The following is a 20,090-nucleotide window of genomic DNA, read 5'->3' as shown; positions in this document are numbered from 1 at the left end:
ATGAGATACCAGCATGACGGTGAGACTGTGGAGGAATACATTACTGCGCTGAGGCATTTGTCACTTAATTGCAAGTTTGGGGAAAAACTGGATGAGCATATTAGAGATCAGTTCATGTTACACTGCCAAATGACAAAATTAGAGAGGAAATATGGCTAAATGATGATCCATGCTTAGATAAAGTAGTGGGCATTGCAAAAAGAATTGAGCATACTTTGAAATGTGTGGCAAAGCTTGTTGTGAAAGAATCCAAAACTCTTCAACAGACTGAAGTCTTGAAAGTTGGTGATAGAAAAAGAGATGTAGTCAAGGACCAGAAGAAAAGGAAAGGGAAAACGTCCAAACGGGGCGACATGTACCAAGGGAAAGGTGGCAATAATGTCCCAGTAGCCAATAAGGCTACGCAAAGAGAGAATGCACAAGGGGGAAAAGGAGAGAGGAACGCCTATGTTTTAGGTGTGGGAGTGCCCATCACATAACTAACTCTCCGATATGCCCTGGGAGAAGAGCTTTGCGTAATAAGTGTAAACAATGGGGACATTTTGAAAATTGTTGTTCCAATTACAGTGTCAGAGCTGGGAGGAGTGTTATGATAGTCGAGGAGGTTGATGGACCCTCCTCAGATGAATATGAAGGTTCAGAAAATGAAATTGTTACTGTAAATATGGTTCAATGTTCAGAAATTGATGAATGCGAACATCCTTCAGCTTGGGTGGAGGTAAACGGTTGCCAGGTTAAAATGTTGGCAGATTCATGTTCGAAAATTACCTTAATGTCAAAGGCTGTATATGAAAATGTTATTAGGGGTAGGATGGATGATTTAAGCCCGTCGGACAAAACTCCGGGGGTATATAGTGGCAGCAGAATTGATGTGTTGGGTTGTTGCCCAGCAACGTTCAAATTTAAAGACAGAACTACGTATGGCAAATTGTACATCACCAAGAAAGGTGAGACTTTGTTGGGATGGAAAGAGCAAAGGGGTCTATGTATTAAATTAGATCCTAATAGCAAAGAACAAGTGTTGAATGTAGAGAGAATATCTGTGAAGTGCGGTATGGATGACGAGCCCAAGAGTCTAATCGGCAAATATCCTGAAGTTTTTAACAAAAGAGTTGGGTGCTTAAAAGGGATGGTGCATAAGATTGTTTTGAGGGATGGTTGCAGGCCTGTGGCTGCAAAACTTAGGCTGTTGCCGGTGTCAATGCGTGATGCTGTGAGAGTGGAGTTAGAGAAACTAGAGAAAGCTGGGATAATTGAACCAGCGAAGGCGGTTGAATGGATTTCTCCCGGGGTGGTCGTGAAAAAGTCGAGTGGTGATTTGAGGGTATGTATAGATTTGAGAGAATGAAATCAGTGTGTAGTAGCAGACCGGCATCCGCTCCCAAATATGGGAGAACTCTTGACTAGAATAGGGAACGCCAAGTACTTTGCCCAATTAGACATGGCGAGTGCTTATCATCAGATTAACCTAGATGTAGAATCACGGAAGCTGACGGCTTTTATTACATACGAAGGCATCTACCAGTTTCGGCGCTCTGCCATTCGGGTTAATATCGGCTTCGTCGGTCTTCCAGAAAGTCATGGATGGGTTGTTCAAAGGTATTTCAAATGTATGGTGCTTTCAGGATGACGTGTTGATTTGTGGAAGTAATGAAGAGTAGCTAAAAAGGAAATTGTGTACGGTTTTGGATATATACAGAGCACGAGGCATTACCTTGCGTAGGGAGAAATGCGTTTTTTCCACTCAGGTTGTAGAATATTTAGGACATGAAATATCGGAAGAAGGCCTGAAACCCAAGAAAACTCTAGTAGATGGTATAAAAAGATTGCAGTCTCCGAAGAATAAGGCAGAGTTACGATCATTTTTGGGAACAATAGAGTTTTACCACCGTTTCATAGAAAACTATGCTGATAGAGTGCACTCACTCAGAGCATTGTTAAGGAAAGGGGTGGAGTTTGTTTGGGATGGAGAATGTGAAAGAGAATTTGTTGAGATCAAGTCCCAAATCGATATGGCCAAGCCACTGCCAATGTATGATACCAAGAAGAGGACGATATTATCTGTTGATGCGAGCGATACTGGCATCAGAGTGGTTATGTCACAAGCAGGAATTGGTGGGGGAGAGTCAGTGGTGTTGCATGCATCACGCATGTTGAGAGGTCCTGAACTAAATTATTCTGTGTTGGAAAAAGAGGCCTTGGCATGTCATTGGGGGTTAGAAAAGCTGAGAAACTTTGTGTGGGGACAGGAATTTGTATTGAGAACGGATCACAAACCATTGAAGGCCATTTTTGAAAGCAAAGGTTTGGACAAGTTGTCTAGAAGGGTTGCCTGTTGGGTGACAAGACTGCAATGTCACAAGTTTAACATTGAAGTAGTGGCTGGTAAGGATAATGTGCAGGCTGATCATGCATCCAGAGTAAGAGTCAAAGATGAGGATGATGAGGAAGGGTTAGTTGTGAATGAGAACATGGTTTTTGCCATGGTTGAAGGTGTGCTGCACAAAGAAGAATGGATTGAAGCGTCTTTATCTGATGAGATGTGGAGGCGCGTATCGAGTTTCATTAAAGATGGCTGGCCGGAGAAGAGATTATTATCTGGCGAAGAACGAGCTCTCTGGGAGGTGAGAGTTGAACTTTCAGTGAAAGATGGGCTGATATATTGATGGGACAAACTAGCTGTTCCTGTGTGCCTAAGGAAAAGACTTATAGCTATTGCCCATCAAGGTCATATTGGGACGTATAAAACCAAAGGGGTGATTAAGGCTGATTATTGGTGGCCAGGTATGGACCGCGAGATTGAGAAGACTGTAGGAGGGTGTATAGATTGCGTAAGGTCGGGAAAAGGTATTTCTGCTGTGGTGCAACCTGTAAGTGGAGTTCAAAGTCCCAATGGTGTCTGGCAGGATCTTGCCATGGATGTTTTGGGACCAGCGGATATGGGTAGAGGCCGAGGTAGGTTTGTGTTAGCCTTAGTGGATAGGTTCTCGAGGTGGACGGAGTTCAAAATATTGAGAGAAGTCACAGGGGTTGCCAGTCAATTCGTCGAAAAAAATTGGTCGACCAGACAAATGGTCGAAGCAAATTGGTCGAAAACCATTTCGTCGAAATTTTTTTTTTTCTATTTTAACCCTTTATTTATTTTTATTTTTTTGGGGGGTCCCCCCCCAACCCCCCTTTTTTGCCTTAAAAAACCTTTTTTTGCCTAAACGAACACCCAAAAAAATATATATAATTTAAAAAAAAAAATCGACGAAATGGTTTTCGACGAAATTGCGTCGACCAAATGTCATTCGACCAATTTGAGGTCGACGAATTGACTGGACACCGTCACAGGTCATTCAGTTGTTGCATTTTTGGACGAAATATTTGAGAGGGAAGGGTTGCCCAGAAGCGTGTTGACGGACAATGGCCCACAGTTTATGGGAGCATTCTTTCAGGAGTACATGTACAAATGTGGTGTCAAACATAAAAAGACGGCATTATATTATCCTCAAGCCAATGGTATGATTGAAAGGGTCAACCGCTGTATAATGGAAGGCATTAGGAATGCAGTTGCGAGTGGGCTAGTCAGGAAGGTTGCTGTAAAGGAACAAATGTATGCTTTGCGGATGGCCCCAAACGCTGAAACAGGAGTCAGCCCATTTGAGTTAATGAGAGGACGGATGGGTAGTACGATGTTGTCCCCGGCTTGGTTAGGTCGGGCGAGAGAGACAGAAAAAGTGGTGGAGGAAGTGAAAAGGAGTATGGATGAATGAAAGAAGAAGAGGATCAAAGAGGTCAATGAGAAGTTTCCTCGAAGGAGAACGACAGTTGAAGTCGGTGATCTGGTCAGGATAAGGAAAGCGGTCATAAAGAAGGGTGATCTGTTGTATTCAGAGCCTGTTAGGGTTGCACAAGTTTTTGAGGGAGCTGTGAAATTGGAGAGTGGACAGGTGTGGAGTTTGGCGAGAGTTGCAAAGGTAAGGGATAAGACCTGCTGAGGAGATGCACATGTCTTGTCTCAACCGTGTAGCTTAGGGTGTGTATCCCATGCTATATTCATATTAGTGTAATAGTTGTACATCTAAATTCATTTGTTGTGTGAACATGTTTTGTTATATTTGATAAGGGAGGGGGGGGTGTTATGGTGTTTAACTGGGCAGATTATGTATCTATATAGAACCCTGTCTAGTGATGACACCATGAAAGTTTTTATGCTTTGTTTATAGAATGTTACTGTTTGAGTGGAGATCAGTCGATGCTGCTCTGGGAGATGGTTGTGGGTCTCCTACATCCAGCCTTTATAATATGCAATAAACCATCTTGCCTTAATTATATTGGCCTGGTTTCTTTGCTTCTACAGTAACATTTTTCACTCAATCCTCAAGTTATTCCTAAAAGGATAGCAAACATAAAGTTCGACTAGGCCACAAGTCCCTCAAATACATCTGGAGGTAGAGACACGTGTGGCTGGCAATGGCTTCTGAATTAGGCATGTTCGTGATTGAACATTGACATTGTTTATATCGCTGTACATATTTGTACTTTTCAAAATGAAATCTAGAATGAGCACAAAATGGAAGGCTGTCGTGCTGTGTCCACTCTGAAATGCTCTTGTCGTTGCAGGACACTCGAAGCCCAGACCGGGCATCCCGAGAAACGGCTTCCACGCCAGGCCAGAGCCCGACCGGCAGCTTGTGCAGCGACTCAAGGAGAAATGTGAAGCGCAGTCCCGCCAGCTCCTGTGCGTTCAAGAGGAGCTGAAGAGAGCCAGCCGGGGCTTTGAGGTGTTTGCTGTGGCCACACAGCACTTTTTCAAGAAGGTAAGCGTGCAGACATGTTTGGATGGGAACTGTGCCCTGGTCTAAAGGGATGATATTAGAGACCATCCTGGAGTCATTTTGACATCATCACACTCTTAAAGTCATCAGTCTCAGAATTGTGTGTGATGATTTGGGGATGACTTGCCGATTGCTAAGAGCATTACCATTTTATAAATCCTTTTGTTCCTGATGATTTTAGGATGACTTGCTGATTACTTCAAGAGCATTGCCATAGAAACATGTTTGTTCCTGATGAATTGGGCATGATTTTGGAATGACTTGCTGAATACTTCTAGAGCATCACCAAGTTTTTTCCTGACGAATTTAGTATGTCTTACTGATTACTTCAAGAACACCATCATGTGTGTTCCGGAAGATTATAGGACCATATTCAGAATACTACTGATTGTCCAGCACTTCTAGTCAGCTTTTGCTAAATTGCGCTTGTGATGGATGATTTTACAATGCTTTGCTAAGGACACCTTTTTGGTCTTTATTTTAAATGAATGCACTGACAATCCTAAAACACAAAGCCAGGAGAACCTCTGCATGGAAGTGACCGAAGGATCCCCACAAGACCAGCCAACACAGGTGCACAATGATGGTGCCTGCAGTCCTTGAAGTTGGCGCCAGATTTTGCTGAAAATAGCATTGTATATCTCAGCGGGACTTTGTATTAGGTCTCATGGAGAAGAAAAATCGATACAACCCCAGAAAGCATTTCAACCGTATAACACTTAAGGCCTGATCTTGAGTTTTGAGGTATTACACCCAGTAATTCCAAACACATTTACAGTTACTGCATGCAATAGTTACTGGGTGGTCTGGTAGGGCTGCATGATGATGAGTCATGCAGACCATATCGGTATTCCCGTTTTGGAGTGCCGTAACACTTCATGAGGATTCAGTGAATACTGAACCCGGTAATTACCACATGCAATACTTGCTTCTCTTTCAGTGTGATCCTAATGTAAAAACTGACTACCTCAAAGTCTATGTTTTCACAGGCACCTTGACCTGGGTTTGCATTTCCTGCATGCAAATGTGCGAGAGGGGCTCCTGTAGTTCTAGAATGTATGCACCAAGCGAATACACCTGCATGGGATGGTCACCTCCCTTAAAGGGAGGTGACCATCAGGTTTAACTACGGGCTTATGCTCGATGTCCCACTTATTGGACATCCATACCTCATCTTTCCTTCAGCCACTCCCTAAAAAAACAAGTCCATGTAATGATAACAGAATAAAAACAAGCAGGGACGGGGCATATGTAACCCCATACCAGTTAATGGGAATGCAAGGGACATGTTTTTTTTTAATAAAACATTTTTATTTCCCCACAGGCTTTCATTTTCTTAGAGGTGTGTGCCACGCATGGAGTTTATACAGGCAGGTTATTTTCGTTTTTGTAGACAAGCTGCCTGTGATTGTGTAATAGTGTCGTGACTTCCCCTGCATACATCTTGGGGACCACCTTTGCATTTATTTTAATTAAATAAAACTAAATAGTTATTCTGAAATTAGCCTGTTGCTTTCCCCCAGAATTGTGGGGTTGGATTGTATGTTAGGGGACAGTAAATCAGGGGTCCCAACTTAATGAGCAACCAATGTATCAACAGATTAATCAAAATCATTACATACCTAACAAGAGGGGAAACCATCCCTGAATCTTTGGTGGGGTTTCACATGTGGCATAGTCCTTTTCAGAGCACATATTGAAACCAGAGCCCCCCTGCTACATCTGGTGGATTTCTAAAATGGCAACCCGAGCCCCCACTAAACTGGTACCATGTGCATTTGAAGGACTTTGACAGTGATCTGTCGACATTTAGTAGCCAGACCTCGCAATGCTCTTCTCCCAAATGTCCTCATGGCGGAGGCGTTAACCCTGAGCGGGAGCAGGTGATGCTGCTGTCTGGCCAGAAAACCTGGCTGATCCTCTGCTGGACTTGTCCCATTATTGGCCAAATGGCACCCTGACAACAGGTTTCAGGGGTGCATCATAGGAGCCAGGAGCAAAGAAAGAAGACATTTGTTCAACCCAGTCCACGGGGAGTGGAACTCTGCAGCTCTCTCCTTTTTCATTGCTATCTTGGCACTCATTTTGCTTTCTCGGTTTCTGCACCTGCACCTCCTGCACCTCTACACCTCAATGTGAGCAGTTCATGCAACTAAGAGACTGGGGGCAAACAGTCACAACAGGGAGCATTGTCATTGTGCTGGGTCGGCTTTTGGAGGACACAGTTACTAATGACTGGTATACCTGACTAATGCAATGGTAGTAATCCACAAAATATATTTTATTTAAGATTTTTAACAACTTATCACTCTATCCGAGCACATTTATGCTATTTCCACAACCAAACCACAGCCACACCACAATCACATCACAACCACGTGACATAATACACATGACATCCAAATCACAAACATATTACAAGCACTCCCCTAACCACATCAGAACCAAAACCACACCCCATTCACATCAAAACCAAATCATCATTACAGCCAAAGGAAAATATCTTTACATTCACAACACAATTTAAAAAGGCCTTATGGCATGACTAAAGAAAATGCAAATATTGCCACTTTGGGGTGGGCACTTATTGCTATATAGGGAGCAATGCCGCGAGTATAGCTTTTATGAGTAGTTAACAGCGTAAGCTAAATCACTTCTAGGGACTTCTAATTTTGTCAGATAAAGCTCAGAGACAACAAGATTTGCCCACGACCACACACATCAGTTAAGTAGTGAAGCTGGGATTTGAAGTTAGTCTGCAATTTAGGAACTTGACCGCATATTTCCCCATCTGTAGTTGGTAGAAATGTGTTTAACTTTCAGGAATACTGAGTTTCATATTCATAACTTGCAATCTACACAAATCATAATAAACTAATCTGCCGTGTATATATAAAAAGTCAGAAATACGATAAACAAAAATATTGATTTTATTGTTATTTTTCCTGATCTTGAATGGAAGACTACAAGTAACAGAATGCAATTCAGCTGAGGCTAAAATGGCTTCTGAATTTTATAATTGTACCTTCAAGACTTAGATGCAGATACTTTATGATATGGTCACCTGGCTGGGTCATTGTTTAACAGGAGGGGGTGGGTGGGCGGCTGAGAGAAAGTTGGAGTCTTGGGCTGAGTGCTACTGATAAGGCAGGTTGGTGCTACTTTGAGGTAGACTGGTCGGGTACTGGGATGAGTTTGGGTGCCGGGGGTGCTGGAGATAGCTGCTGGATGTAGCTGGGTGGGAGAAGGCTTTGATTCAGAGGTGGGGTGCGTTGTGGGGTGAAGTTGGGTGCTGGGGTGGGTTGAGTGCTGGGGTGAGACGGTTGGGTCATGTTGGGGGTGGGGTGTGATACGCTGGGCCGGTTGGGTGTTTGGTGCTGGGCTGAAGATAGGTGGCAGTGGTGAGGTTGGATGGTGGGGGTGTTAGGGTGAGACTGAGTGTTGGAGGTACTAGTGATATTGGTGTGGTTAAGCAATATCCCCAAAGACTGTTTTTTTTAATAATAGCGCATTTTACAGCAGAAATTGAAAAAAAGGCGTAGGATTGACAGTCATTGCTGAACACATGTGATTTCAGAAACAGTCACTCAACCTGGTCAGCACCTACAATAATACTGTCCTATACAGTTTACCTGCAAAACACACAAATTGCAGCAACCTGACATGTAAATTCTTATAGAAACATGATAAGTAAAGGAAGATCACTGTGGCTTTATTTTTCACACACTGAAAGGAAAACTATGGCCCTCATTACAACACCGGCGCTAAACCATGGCGCTATTAGCACCATGGTTGGTGCCGGTGTTGTAACGGGCCCACCATGGTTCAATGGGGAATTACCACCCCATTCCAAGGTTGGCGGGGCGGTAATTCCCCATTGAACCATGGCCCTTCCCCATTCCCATTTTTGCCCCATAGGGCATAATGGGACTGGGGAAGGCGCTAAATACGGTACCGCAAATTGCGGTACCGTACTTAGCACCAAGGTCCCTTTGCGGGTCCCTATTTTAACGGCCGTTAAGGTCGGGTCCCGCAAAGGGACCTCGAAATCTGGCATTAAGGGTTTAACGGCGCCGACACCTTTTACAGTGCCGTTAAACCCTTAAGCCAGGGTCGTAATGACCCCCTATATGTCCCAGAATGCAAAATATTGCAAGCCTGCAACATCCCCTATTTAACACAATTGTACTGTCAAACCTCTCAGACACACACTGTAAGAAATCAACTCAGCTCTGTGTTATGCATGCTGTTAAGAACATGCGACTATTGACCTAAAGCAAAGATTGATTTTGCATGTCATGCTAGTAGGCATCTTAGGTAAAAGAAAAACTTTAAAAGGGGGCTTGATTCTAAATACTTTGGAAAATGGCACAGGTTTCCTAGGTAACTGGTTGAGATCTTTCAGTTGGAAGTGTCCTGCCAACCAACAAGGAAAGGCTATTCTGAGAACAAAAGAACTGTGTTTGCAGGTCATTAAGGTGCTGGCTTCACATGCGTGGACTACACTGTGTGTGTCTGTCTGCCAAACCAGAGCTTGGTAAAGGGCACTGCTTGCTCGAGCAGAGTCGATTCTAAATGTGCGTGTCTCTTCTGGACCCTTTCAATTAAAGCCATGTACTTCAAAATGAACATGAAGTGGTGTTGCAAGCACCAGTGCTTTGTATTTAAAGCCCAGACCCCCTGCCCAATCCGTGCCTATGTCTCCCAGTGTGCCCTGCGTGTCTATCTCCACCCCCAGCTCCCAGGGTACCTTGCGTGCAGCGATACCTTTCTTGCAATGGTGCCAAGGAAATGAAAGCGCTCGTTCGTGAAGCATTCTTCGAGGGGATTGGGTCCTCCGACGTATTCCATATCTATGACAGTAATCACCACAGCTGTGCTGCTTCGGAAAATCTTTCGGCGTCTGCGTCCTGCGTTGATGACGTCGATACGCCGCCCTCAAGGACCTCCTCCGACGGTCGACATCACTGGATGTTATAAGTAGGACGCACGACGCCCGTAGCCTCAGTTCCGTTTTTTCCGCGAACATGTTCGCTTTGGAGAACTCGGCGCTCGACTCTTTGGAGTTTCTGTTCTTTATCAGTTCTTCGAACCTGTTTGTTTGTGAAGTTATCCTTCGTAAAATGTCTACCTTGTCTTCCACCCCGCGTCCGGGCTTTAAGAAGTGGGGGGACTGTGGGTCCAAGATGTCGGTGACGGACTCGCACAGCGCCTACCTATGGTGCCTCGGGGAGGCCCATGACACGGATGATTGTGTCGACTGCCAATCGCTTACATCCAAAGCCTTGTGGGAGCGCAAGAAGAAACTGTCGGTAGGTAACGTGTCCAAGCCACAGAAGTCAAGGTCTGCGGGGCTTTCGATGGACGATTCGAGGGGCGACTCTCCGCATCGTTGTCGGAAGTCCAGTGGGTCTCGGTCCCAGAGTAGGTCCCACCACTCCTCTGCCTCTTCGAGGCACTCCCGGAAGTGCCGTCATCGGTCGCCTTCCCCGTCCTCATCCGAGGACTCCGCCCGTCGGCGGGTCGCTTATCCCACCAAGCATGCGACGCCCAGAGGAATGGGCTTCCTTTGGAAAGAAAATGTTAGCGATTCTCGAATCGCAGGGCACTGGTCCGTCCGCGCCTCTGAGTGGGGTCGGTCGTGATCGGTCGAGAGACACCGCTCATACGCCTTCGGGCTCGGGTGGTCGGCACGATTCATGAGAAAGGTCCCGCTCGGACAAGGGGAATCGTTCTCATCATGCCTGTTCCAGGTCCCGGTCCTTGACGCACTCGAGACCGTGTGCACCTGTGGTGTTTTCGAGGAAGACATTGACGCCTGTGGCGCCAAGGTCGTCGACGGACTCTTTCGAGGCTCCGCCTCCGAAGAAGTCGTTGACGCCATCGGCGCCCAGGCCATCGAGGGACACGCTCGGGCTCCGCCCTCGAGGCCTGTGTCGACGCCGTCGATGCTGACGGCGCCGCGTTCAGCGTCGACGCTGATTCACTCGACGCCCTCGACGCCTTTCGAGGCTGTTTTGACGGGGTGCCCCGGGGCACGGTGGAACCCCCTAGAAAGGCTCTGGCCAAGGTCAAGCATGGCTTTGTTCCACATTCTGTGCCTTCTTACCGCCATCTTGAGTTTATTTCGGAGGTGGATGAGGGCTCTGATGATGGCATGGTTCCTGACACGGTGCCAGATGAGATTCTCTCGGGCCATAGTCAAATTGAGGACCTGCGTCAGTCCCTGCACGACGCCAGTGGTCTGGACTCCTCTCCGGAGTTTGAGTTTTGTAGGCTTGAGCCTGGCACTCATGCCGACTCCTCGTACCGGCGCCTTATGTCTAGGGTCACCGAGTACTTGGGGTGGTCTGCTCCCCAGGGGATTTTCTTCAGGATGACTTTACGGATATCCTCGACCACGGTCCACCAACTGACCTGGTACTGCCGTTCCATATGGCTCTACAGAGGAGGGTGGTGGCGGCTTGGACTGCTCCGGACAGTCTCCCGGAAGTGGGCAAGTCTTTGCCGTGAAAATACCACCCAGCTAGTCACGACCCCTGCTTGGAGAGTTTGGTGGTCCATATCGCTCCCTCTCTGCCTTCCCCGCTACGGTATTTCTTATGCGATTGCAGCTTACGTTTCCGCAAGGCTTTGTGTGGTCAGACTGGCACAAGACTGGTGCCACATGTTCTGGGGAAAAAACTACAACTGAGGCTACGGGCGTCGTGCATCCTACTTATAACATCCAGTGACGTCGGCCGTCAGAGGAGGTCCTGGAGGGTGGCGTATCGACGTCATCGACGCCATCGACGCAGGACACAGACGTCGAAAGATTTTCCGAAGCAGCACAGCTGTGGTGATTACTGTCATAGATATGGAATACGTCATCGGACCATCCCATCGAAAGAACGTTACCAAGTAAGAGAGTAACTTGTTCTTCTCTTTGGAGAGCTTGAATGTTTGCTGGATTTTGGAGTTCCCTTTAGAGCTTCATGCAGCCGTAGCCATTTTGATGATCATCTCTATAAATGGAGGTCAATCGCCGGGTATGTATGCAAACACGTGTAAGAGAAGGGGGAGGGGACTGAACATTCGTTTTAGGCTGTAGAGAAGGGTTATATGTAGGGTGACCAGACGCCCTGGTTTTGGCGGGACTGTCCCGGAATTTGGTGCTCTGTCCCTTTTCTCAAGATTGTTTCCATCGGAAACTGCAGTGGTTCTGTTTTTTTGTAGTAGTGCTTCATAGCTGACTAGCAGGAATGCAAAATCTTTCACAGAAAAAATGCTGCATTTTACTACTTAAGATAGTGTTAGTTTGTGATAAATTAATTACAATATGTGTTTATTTGAACAGTAACCCCCTTCTCCTCCAAACGCTACTAAAGTGTAGTGCCTTGACAGCCACTTTCAAGAGTTTTTTTTTTACTTTTATGATAGTTACCATGTCCCAGTGTTTTACTTTTTAAATCTTGTCACCCTAGTTCTACGCGTTGGAGTTATCAGCCCTTCATTGAAGAAAAGGGAAGTTCGGGGAGGAGTTGGGGAGGGTGGAGAGGGGGCAGCTGAGAAGGAGAGAATTGGGGCAGATAGGGTGAGAGAAGGGGCCGTTTGATGAGAAGGGCAGTTGGGCAGAATAGGGATGGGAAATTGAGTGAGAAGGGGCACTTGGAGAAGGGGGTTGGGGCAATTAAGTAGGAGGGCAATTGAGGGGAAACGTAGGGTTGGGGCAGTTGATGGAGAAGGGGACAGTTGGGGAGGTGTGGTGTAATGTCCTCTGTCTATGTAAAGTCAGGGATCTACAGACGTCAGTCCACTCTCTGTCTAGAAGCTAGGAGGCGGGGTTACCGCCAAATAGAGGAATGAGAGTTCAGTTGAAATAAGGAGATTGAATATGCAACATTGTGTCCGTCATCATTGCATGCTTTATTTGATATTTGTCTCAAACCTTGACAATGGCGATGAGGAAACAGTAACACCCGCTTGTGCCAAGCGTTTTCAAGATCCCGCTTTTCATTGCCGGCTTTGTGTGGCTGTCCCTCAGGACCTGCTGCATGCTATGCGCAAGACGGCACTGGCAGCAGACACCGCAAGCACACGTGAAACTCGCCTGACTATCCCAAGAGGCCTGCAGAGCCTGGGTGGACTGCCAGTATTGAGGACCAGCATTTCCTGAGCAGCACGTCTTCTTTTCTCTTCTCGCCATGGGCATTGCGCTCCAAGCCTGCCGCCTACAGATTGGGCCTAGCAACTCGCGCTCATGCTGATACGAGTGGCGCATCTCACCACAACTACACAAATTTGATGACAAGTAGCCTGAAGACATTATCTGCAGCACATGCCACTCGTCGGAGGGTCCAGCAACATGACATCACAGTAGGTGAGTCCACGGCAAATACTGACCTATTGTTGTGCACACCACCACCATGTCTGACAATGAGGCAGACAGCAGCTCCTCAAGCCTCTGCTCCGCTTGCACCCAGTCACTCTGCCAGAGGAGAAAACAGCCAGGAATCGTTACAATTGGGGGCAGTCCCGCCTTTTGACATATCAGATACTGGCAGCCTGGCCCCACGATGGACATGGTGGCTGAAAGAACTGAACATCTACATTGATGCAACTGGGGTGAGGGAGGAACGCCGGCACAGGTGCATATTGATGCATTCTGTAGGACCAGTGGTACGAGACATTGTGTTTGAGATGCCAGAATGCACAACCAACACATTTCAAGACATAATCACCTCGCTAAACAACTATTTTGCCCCACTAAGGAATGTAGATCACGAACATCACATTTTCCATACATCCATGCAATAAAAAGGAGAAACGTTTGACAATTTTGTGATGATACTGCGCAAGAGGGTAAAATACTGCGATTTTGAACATTATTCCATAGAAGAAGCGCTAAAATCTCAGACCATTGCTGGGTTCCGCAAGAGGTTTCTGCAGAAGCACAGGTCATAAGAGTACATTTTGTAACTAGCAAAGGCAGATATGGCACTGTCGCTACAAACAGAATCATTGGACAACATCAAAATTATGCAGGCGGCAGAAGCTGCACCCCTCTGCCAAATGCGATCCCATGGAAAAGAGCACATGCAAGAACAAAAGAAATGCTTTCGCTGTGAGTACAATTTCCCTCATGTACACCCATGCCCAGTGGTAGGACACAATTTTGACAAAAGTGGAAGGTGAGAATAACTTTCAGTCAGTGTGTAAAAATGTGAAATACTTACAGAAATCTCCCACATGAGAGGAGCACAACAAGAGATGAGTAAATTCCCGCTCCAGACGATGGAGGTCGCCCATTAGCCGAAGACGTTGATCTACCAGCAGGAATCGAGAGTCTCCTTACAAATGCAGGCAACAAAGAGATAGGAGGGACGACACCCACAGGAGACGGTTGCCAGATGGCTCATGAAAAAGATAATTTCGCCACAAAGTAAGATACATAGAGGCCTCACCCAGGCGACAAAATGACTCAGACTCATCATCCAGTGGTGACCAAACTGAATGCAGTCCGACAGTACTGCTACACGGAAATTCCTAATTGAAACAGGAGCCATAGTCAATGTGGTAAGCAAAGAAACCTACCAAGTACTCACGCACAAAAAGTCATTACAACTGACATTGGCATCTACCCTTATGGCACAAACACACTGCTCACATGCAAGGGCATGTTTAAGGCCACATGCACATATAAAGAAAAAATGGCAAGGGTGACAATATATGTTCTCAAAGGTGAAGTGTCAGGAGGCCGCATTCTTAGTTTCAAGTCTGCTATACAGATGGGACTGGTGCACATCATGTACCAAATCATGACCGCGCATACCACAAACCCCAAAGACATGATGGTAAAAATGTTCCCGTCGTTATTCAAAGGACTTGGCAAATTAAAAGTAAAACACATCAAATTACATATTAACCCAGAAATCAAACCAGTGGCCGAGCATTATAGAGGCATCCTGTTAAACATAGAAAGGCAAGTAGAAGATGATATACAGTCACTTCTTAATCAGGACATTATGGAGCACGCAACTGGACCCACACCATGGGTATTGCCAATCATTCCAGATCCCAAAAAAGAAAACAACACCATCTGCATGTACATGAGGGCACCAAACATAGCAATTGAAAGAGAAAGTCACGTAGCGCCGAGAATAACTGATATGTTGCACCTGCTACATGGAGCAACATTTTTCTCAAAGTTAGACCTCAACAAGGGATATCATCAACTCGAATTAAATCCAGAGTGCTGCTACAAAACCACCTTTTCAACTCATCTCGGTTTATAACGCTACAAGCGCCTTAGCTTCAAAGTGTCTTCTACGGCAGACGTTTTTCAAAATGAAATTCCCCTATTCATCAAGCACATCCCACAATGTCTGAATTATAGTGATGGCATCTTAGTATTTGAAGTGACAAAAGATGCTCATGATGATGCCCTACGTCGAGTTTGCATGGCACTGGAAGAGGCCCACCTGACCCTCGATGTTTCTAAATGTGAACTAAGTAAAATGGCACTCAAATTCTTTGGGCATATCTTTTCTCAAGACGGAATGAAACCCGACCCTGACAAAGTTCAAGCATTAGTTTAGGCTCCCACGCCCACGTCCACATTGGTAGCCAGATCATTTCTAGGCATGGAAAGCTATTGTACCAGATACCTTCAAGACTTTACCTCCACAAGCAAGCTGTTTGCGCCTCCTCACGGGCAAGGATCAGGACTTGATGTGGTCAGCGGAGTGTGAAGATGCATTCCAGGAAATCAAGAACTGCATCGCCTCTGCATCCTGCATTGTATTTTATGACCCTGACCTGTAAACAGAACTGACAGTTGATGGCAGCCCCGTAGGACTAGGTGCCATCCTTGCACAAGTCAAATTAAAGTCGTCATCGTCGTCCACCGCCACACCAGCTCGCCACATCGTAGTCTATGCCAGCCGCATCTTATCTCCCGCTGAGTGTGCCTAATCGCAGCCCGAAAAAGAAAGTCTTGCAGTGGTCTGGGCATTCGAGCATTACCATCTATTCTTATATGGGCAAATATTCACTGTTGTCACCAACCAACAGGTGCTCACCAACATTTACGGCAAACCTACGGCCAAGATGCCACATCACATTACGCGATGGGGACTATAACTCCAAGAATACTCATTCACAATCATACATCACCCAGTGAAGAACAATAATCGGCCCGATTTCCTATCAAGGCACCCATTACCTGCGCAAGAAGAGACAGAATCCGCAAAAGCCGATCAGTATATCAAATACATCATCAGCAATGCACTGCCAAAATCGCTCACCATTCCTGAGCTACTGGAAGACATGAAACAAGCTCCAGTTCTCATGGCAGTGTAAGACGGTGTGTCCTTGGGGAGAAGGCATGATTGGAAGAAGAGAGGAATGCCCCTTTCTGAACAGGAGCAAACACTACTTCAAACATTTCACCCTCTGAAAGAATCTCTATCCATATTCTCAGAAAGCCTGCTGGTGAAAGAAGATTGTATCATCATCCCAGCAGGATTGCAGGAAAGAGTCTTTGACATGGCACACACGGGACACAAGGGAATTTTGTCCACCAAGAGGCAACTTAGAACCAAAGTGTGGTTTCCACAAATGGACATGAAAATCGAGAAAATACTCGGACATTGCATTCCTTGTAAAGCGGCCGCTCCACGCACATTCCTGCAACCACTCAAAATGACCTCAATGCCGTTACAAGTATGGGATGAAGTGGCTGTTGACATGTTTGGACCGATGTCAAATGGCAAGTATGCTTTAGTTATCGTAGATGAGATGTCAAGGTACCCAGAAGTGCACTTAATACATTCGACTGTAGCACACATCATCATCCCGGCACTGGACAAGTAATTTGCTGATTATGGCATCACTAGCGTTGTAAAATCAGACAATGGTCCACCATTCAGCGGGCATAATTTCGCAATGTTTGCTGAACATTTGTGTTTCCAACCCAGTAAAACCACACCACTATGGTTGCAGGCAAATGGTGCGGCTGAGAGATTCATGGCCAACTTAAAGTGCACACTAAATATATGCTCCATCACGAAGGGGTCATTCATGCAAGCCATCTGCACTCTTCTCAGAGATTATCGCAACACACCTCGTGTCTCCACAGGAGTGTGCCCATCGGAAATGATGTCTGGTAGAGTGATAAAAACTACTCTCCCGCAAACTACTGATAAGGGAGTGACAGTGGGTGCAACTGCAAGAGCCAGAGACAAAGAGAGTAAGGAGAAAATGAAGAAATATGCTGATGCCAGGCAGAAGGCAAAAGACATATAGATCAACATAGGAGACCAGGTGCTAGTACAGCAATCACAAGGATCTAAGGAGGTGCTGACATTCAGCCCTGAGCCCATGAGTGTGACCCATATAAAAGGGTCAATGTTGACAGCAGCAAGCCCAACTGGTACAGTCACCAGAAATGCATTGTTTTTTAAATCGATTGATAGGAATGCAACCCAAGGAAGCGAAATCCCAGGTGTCTCTGAAAACTCCTCTGAAAGCTGCTCAGATTGCACAGACAGAGATGTGGACACTGAGAAGGATGACAGCGACAGGGAAAACTACACCCCTCTGGTACGAAGTCCATCCAGAAGGGTCATTCGCGAAACCCTCCATATGGATCGAGGAGATGGATTAAAAAGAGGACTTTCTAGTATAAGTGGTGGGGGGAGATTTATTTATTGAATGTATTTATTTATTTATTTATTTATTTGTAGGGCACTGAAGGCCCATGCGCATCGGGGCACCAACATAAAGACAGGACGACAATGACAATACAAATAGATCGGTTACTTGGTCAGTGGAGGGAGACCAAACAGTGGAGTGTACAGTATATATTACTAACTGTCTTATAGTCCAATTTATTTAAACAGGAGTGTTTTCAGCTTTTTTCTGAAAACAAGGTGATTTGTCTCTAATCTTAGGTTTAGGGGCAGGCCATTCCAGTTTGTGGCTGCACGGATCGGAAAGGCTCTGACTAGGCTGTTTGCTTTCTTGTGTGGTTTTACTATGATGAGTCCTAGTGTTTCTGATCTGAGGGATCGAGCTGGCAAGTATTGGGTAATCTTTGATTTCACATATGCTGGAGCTTTCCCATGTAGGCATTTGAGAACTAGTGTCATGGACTTAAACAGCACTCGATCTTCAATCTTCAGTCAATGTAGCTCTTTCCGCGCTTCGTTGATATGTTTCGTTCTCCGTTTCTGTTTTATTATTCTGACTGCGTTGTTTTGTAAACGCTGATATTTGTTCATACTTTGCTTGTTGGCTCCAAGTAGTAGTGCATTACCATAGTCTAAACGGGACAATATGGTTGCTCTCGTGATAGTAGTGCAGTTTGCTTCGTTCAGAAGGGGTTGATTGCTCTGAGCAGTCTAAGATAGTATGCACAGTTTTTAATCACATAGGATGCTTAAGCTTCAGAGCTTAAGGAGGCCTCTAGTGTCATGTCCAGGGTCTTAACCTTGTTCACTACCTGTATCTGGGTGTCTTTGATTTTGAAGGAGTTGTGTTTCAAAGATAGCTTGCCTCTAGCCTGGAACCAAAGATCATTAGCTCTGTCTTTTTGCTGGTCAGACACATCCAGATGCGATCCATCCAAGATTCTATGGTGTTATATAGATCAGTGACTGGCTGTCTTTTTCGTAATCACAGCTTAGTTCTACTACCAGCGTTTTGTGAAATAAGTCTTTATCTTGTCCAGTATCTCACAAAGAAACCTTATGTACAGATTAAATAAAAGCGGAGACAAGCTCGATCCCTGTGGGACCCCACAGAAGATGTCAGTTTCTTGGGAGAATTTACCTCCCCAGTGTACTCTCGATTTTCTGTTAAGGAAAGAAACCAGCCAGTTGTACCGTACTGTAAAGACAGGGATCTACAGACATCAGCCTGCTCTCTCTCTCTAGAAGCTAGGAGGCGGGGTTACCGCCAAAAAGAGGATCAAAGAGTTCAGTTGAAATAAAGAGATTGAATACGCAACATCGTGTCCGTCATCATTGCATGCTTCATGTGATATTTGTCTCAAACCTCGACATGTGGGGGCAGTTCATGGAGCTGGTGCAATTGGGGGACAAGGAGGGGTGGGGGCAGTTGAAGGAGAATGGACTGTTTGGAGGAGAAGGGATTGGGCACTTGGGTGAGAAGGACACACTTGGAGGAGAAGGGATGGGGCAGCTGGGGAAGAAAGACAACTGGGAGGTGGGCATTTGCAGGTGACGGGGCAGTTGTGGGAGAAAGGGCAGTTGGGGCTGAAGGGGGCTAAGGGTGGAGGAGGGCAGTTGAGGGAGTGAGGGCAGTTGGGGGCAAAGGTGGGGTGTGGGTTGTTGTGGAGCAGCTGGGGCGGCTGGCAAATAAGGAAGAAGAGGGCAGTTAGGGGAAAAGGGGCAGTTGGGGGTAGGGCAGCTGGGGAAGAAAGATAGCTGTTAGGGCGATCTAGCATTTGGGAGTGGAGGGGCAGTTGGGGGAGAAAGAGCAGTTGGGGAGAAGGAGTAGTTGACAAAAAGGGGGGTGGGGTAGTTTGGGGAGCAGACATGGGGAGCAGGGGGGAGAGGGAAGTTGAGGGAGAAGGGGCAGTTTAGAGAACTAGGGATGGGCACATGTGTGAGAAGTGGGCATTTGGAGGAGAAGGGGTGGGGCAGCTGGGGAAGAAAGACAGCTGTTGTAGGAGATGGGGCAGTTGGGGGTGGAGCAGCAGTTGAGGGAGAAGAAGGGTGGGGTGAAGGGAGCTGGGGCAGTTGGAGGTGAAGGGGGCAGTTGAAGGAGAAGGGGGGCAGTTGGAGAATAATGTTTGTTATTTATACATCACTTTCTCCAAAGCGATTTACATAGAACATATTTACATATACTATCACCCAATCCCTGGGGGACAATATTAAGACATCCCAGCCCAGGCAGGAAGAACCAAGGCCTTTTACAAAGGCCTGCTGTGAGTCTTGTAACCCAAGGCCTATGAGAGAGGCCTGTTGTGAATGTTGCAAACCAAGGCCCATGAGTAAGGAGGCCTTTGCAGGAACTAAAATTCAAATAACACCCTGCTACCCCTGCAGTCTCCGTGGGAATGTCACCCAACATTGTCCTCTCAACTGCTAAGATCCCTGACCAGGTCAAAGTATCCATGCCAAATGAAACGACAAACTCAGGAAGGAAGGCTCAAAAACCAGACAAAAAAATCTTCACCACTTTAAGAGGATTCCAGCTGCTAGTACAAATTTACCACCAAACCGCACAGACCTATCTGGACTACGGAAGCAAAGACCA

The 20,090-nt window shown here is 46.1% G+C and overlaps 1 protein-coding gene across 1 annotated transcript in view; it reads left to right on the top strand.

Annotated features, from left to right (window-relative positions):
- The window catches only part of MTUS2 (microtubule associated scaffold protein 2), a 1,571,269-nt gene that overhangs the window by 1,136,642 nt on the left and 414,537 nt on the right, over positions 1 to 20,090 (top strand). Inside the window, exon 7 of the mRNA XM_069639493.1 lies at positions 4,609 to 4,805. Coding sequence (XP_069495594.1) covers positions 4,609 to 4,805 — 197 coding nt within the window. The remainder of the gene's footprint in view (positions 1 to 4,608; positions 4,806 to 20,090) is intronic.

This window comes from Ambystoma mexicanum, chromosome 7q (assembly GCF_040938575.1).
Source record: "Ambystoma mexicanum isolate Mex_15411 chromosome 7q, UKY_AmexF1_1, whole genome shotgun sequence".
In the NCBI taxonomy this organism is placed as follows: domain Eukaryota; kingdom Metazoa; phylum Chordata; class Amphibia; order Caudata; family Ambystomatidae; genus Ambystoma; species Ambystoma mexicanum.
This window is presented reverse-complemented; position numbering and strand designations above follow the sequence as displayed.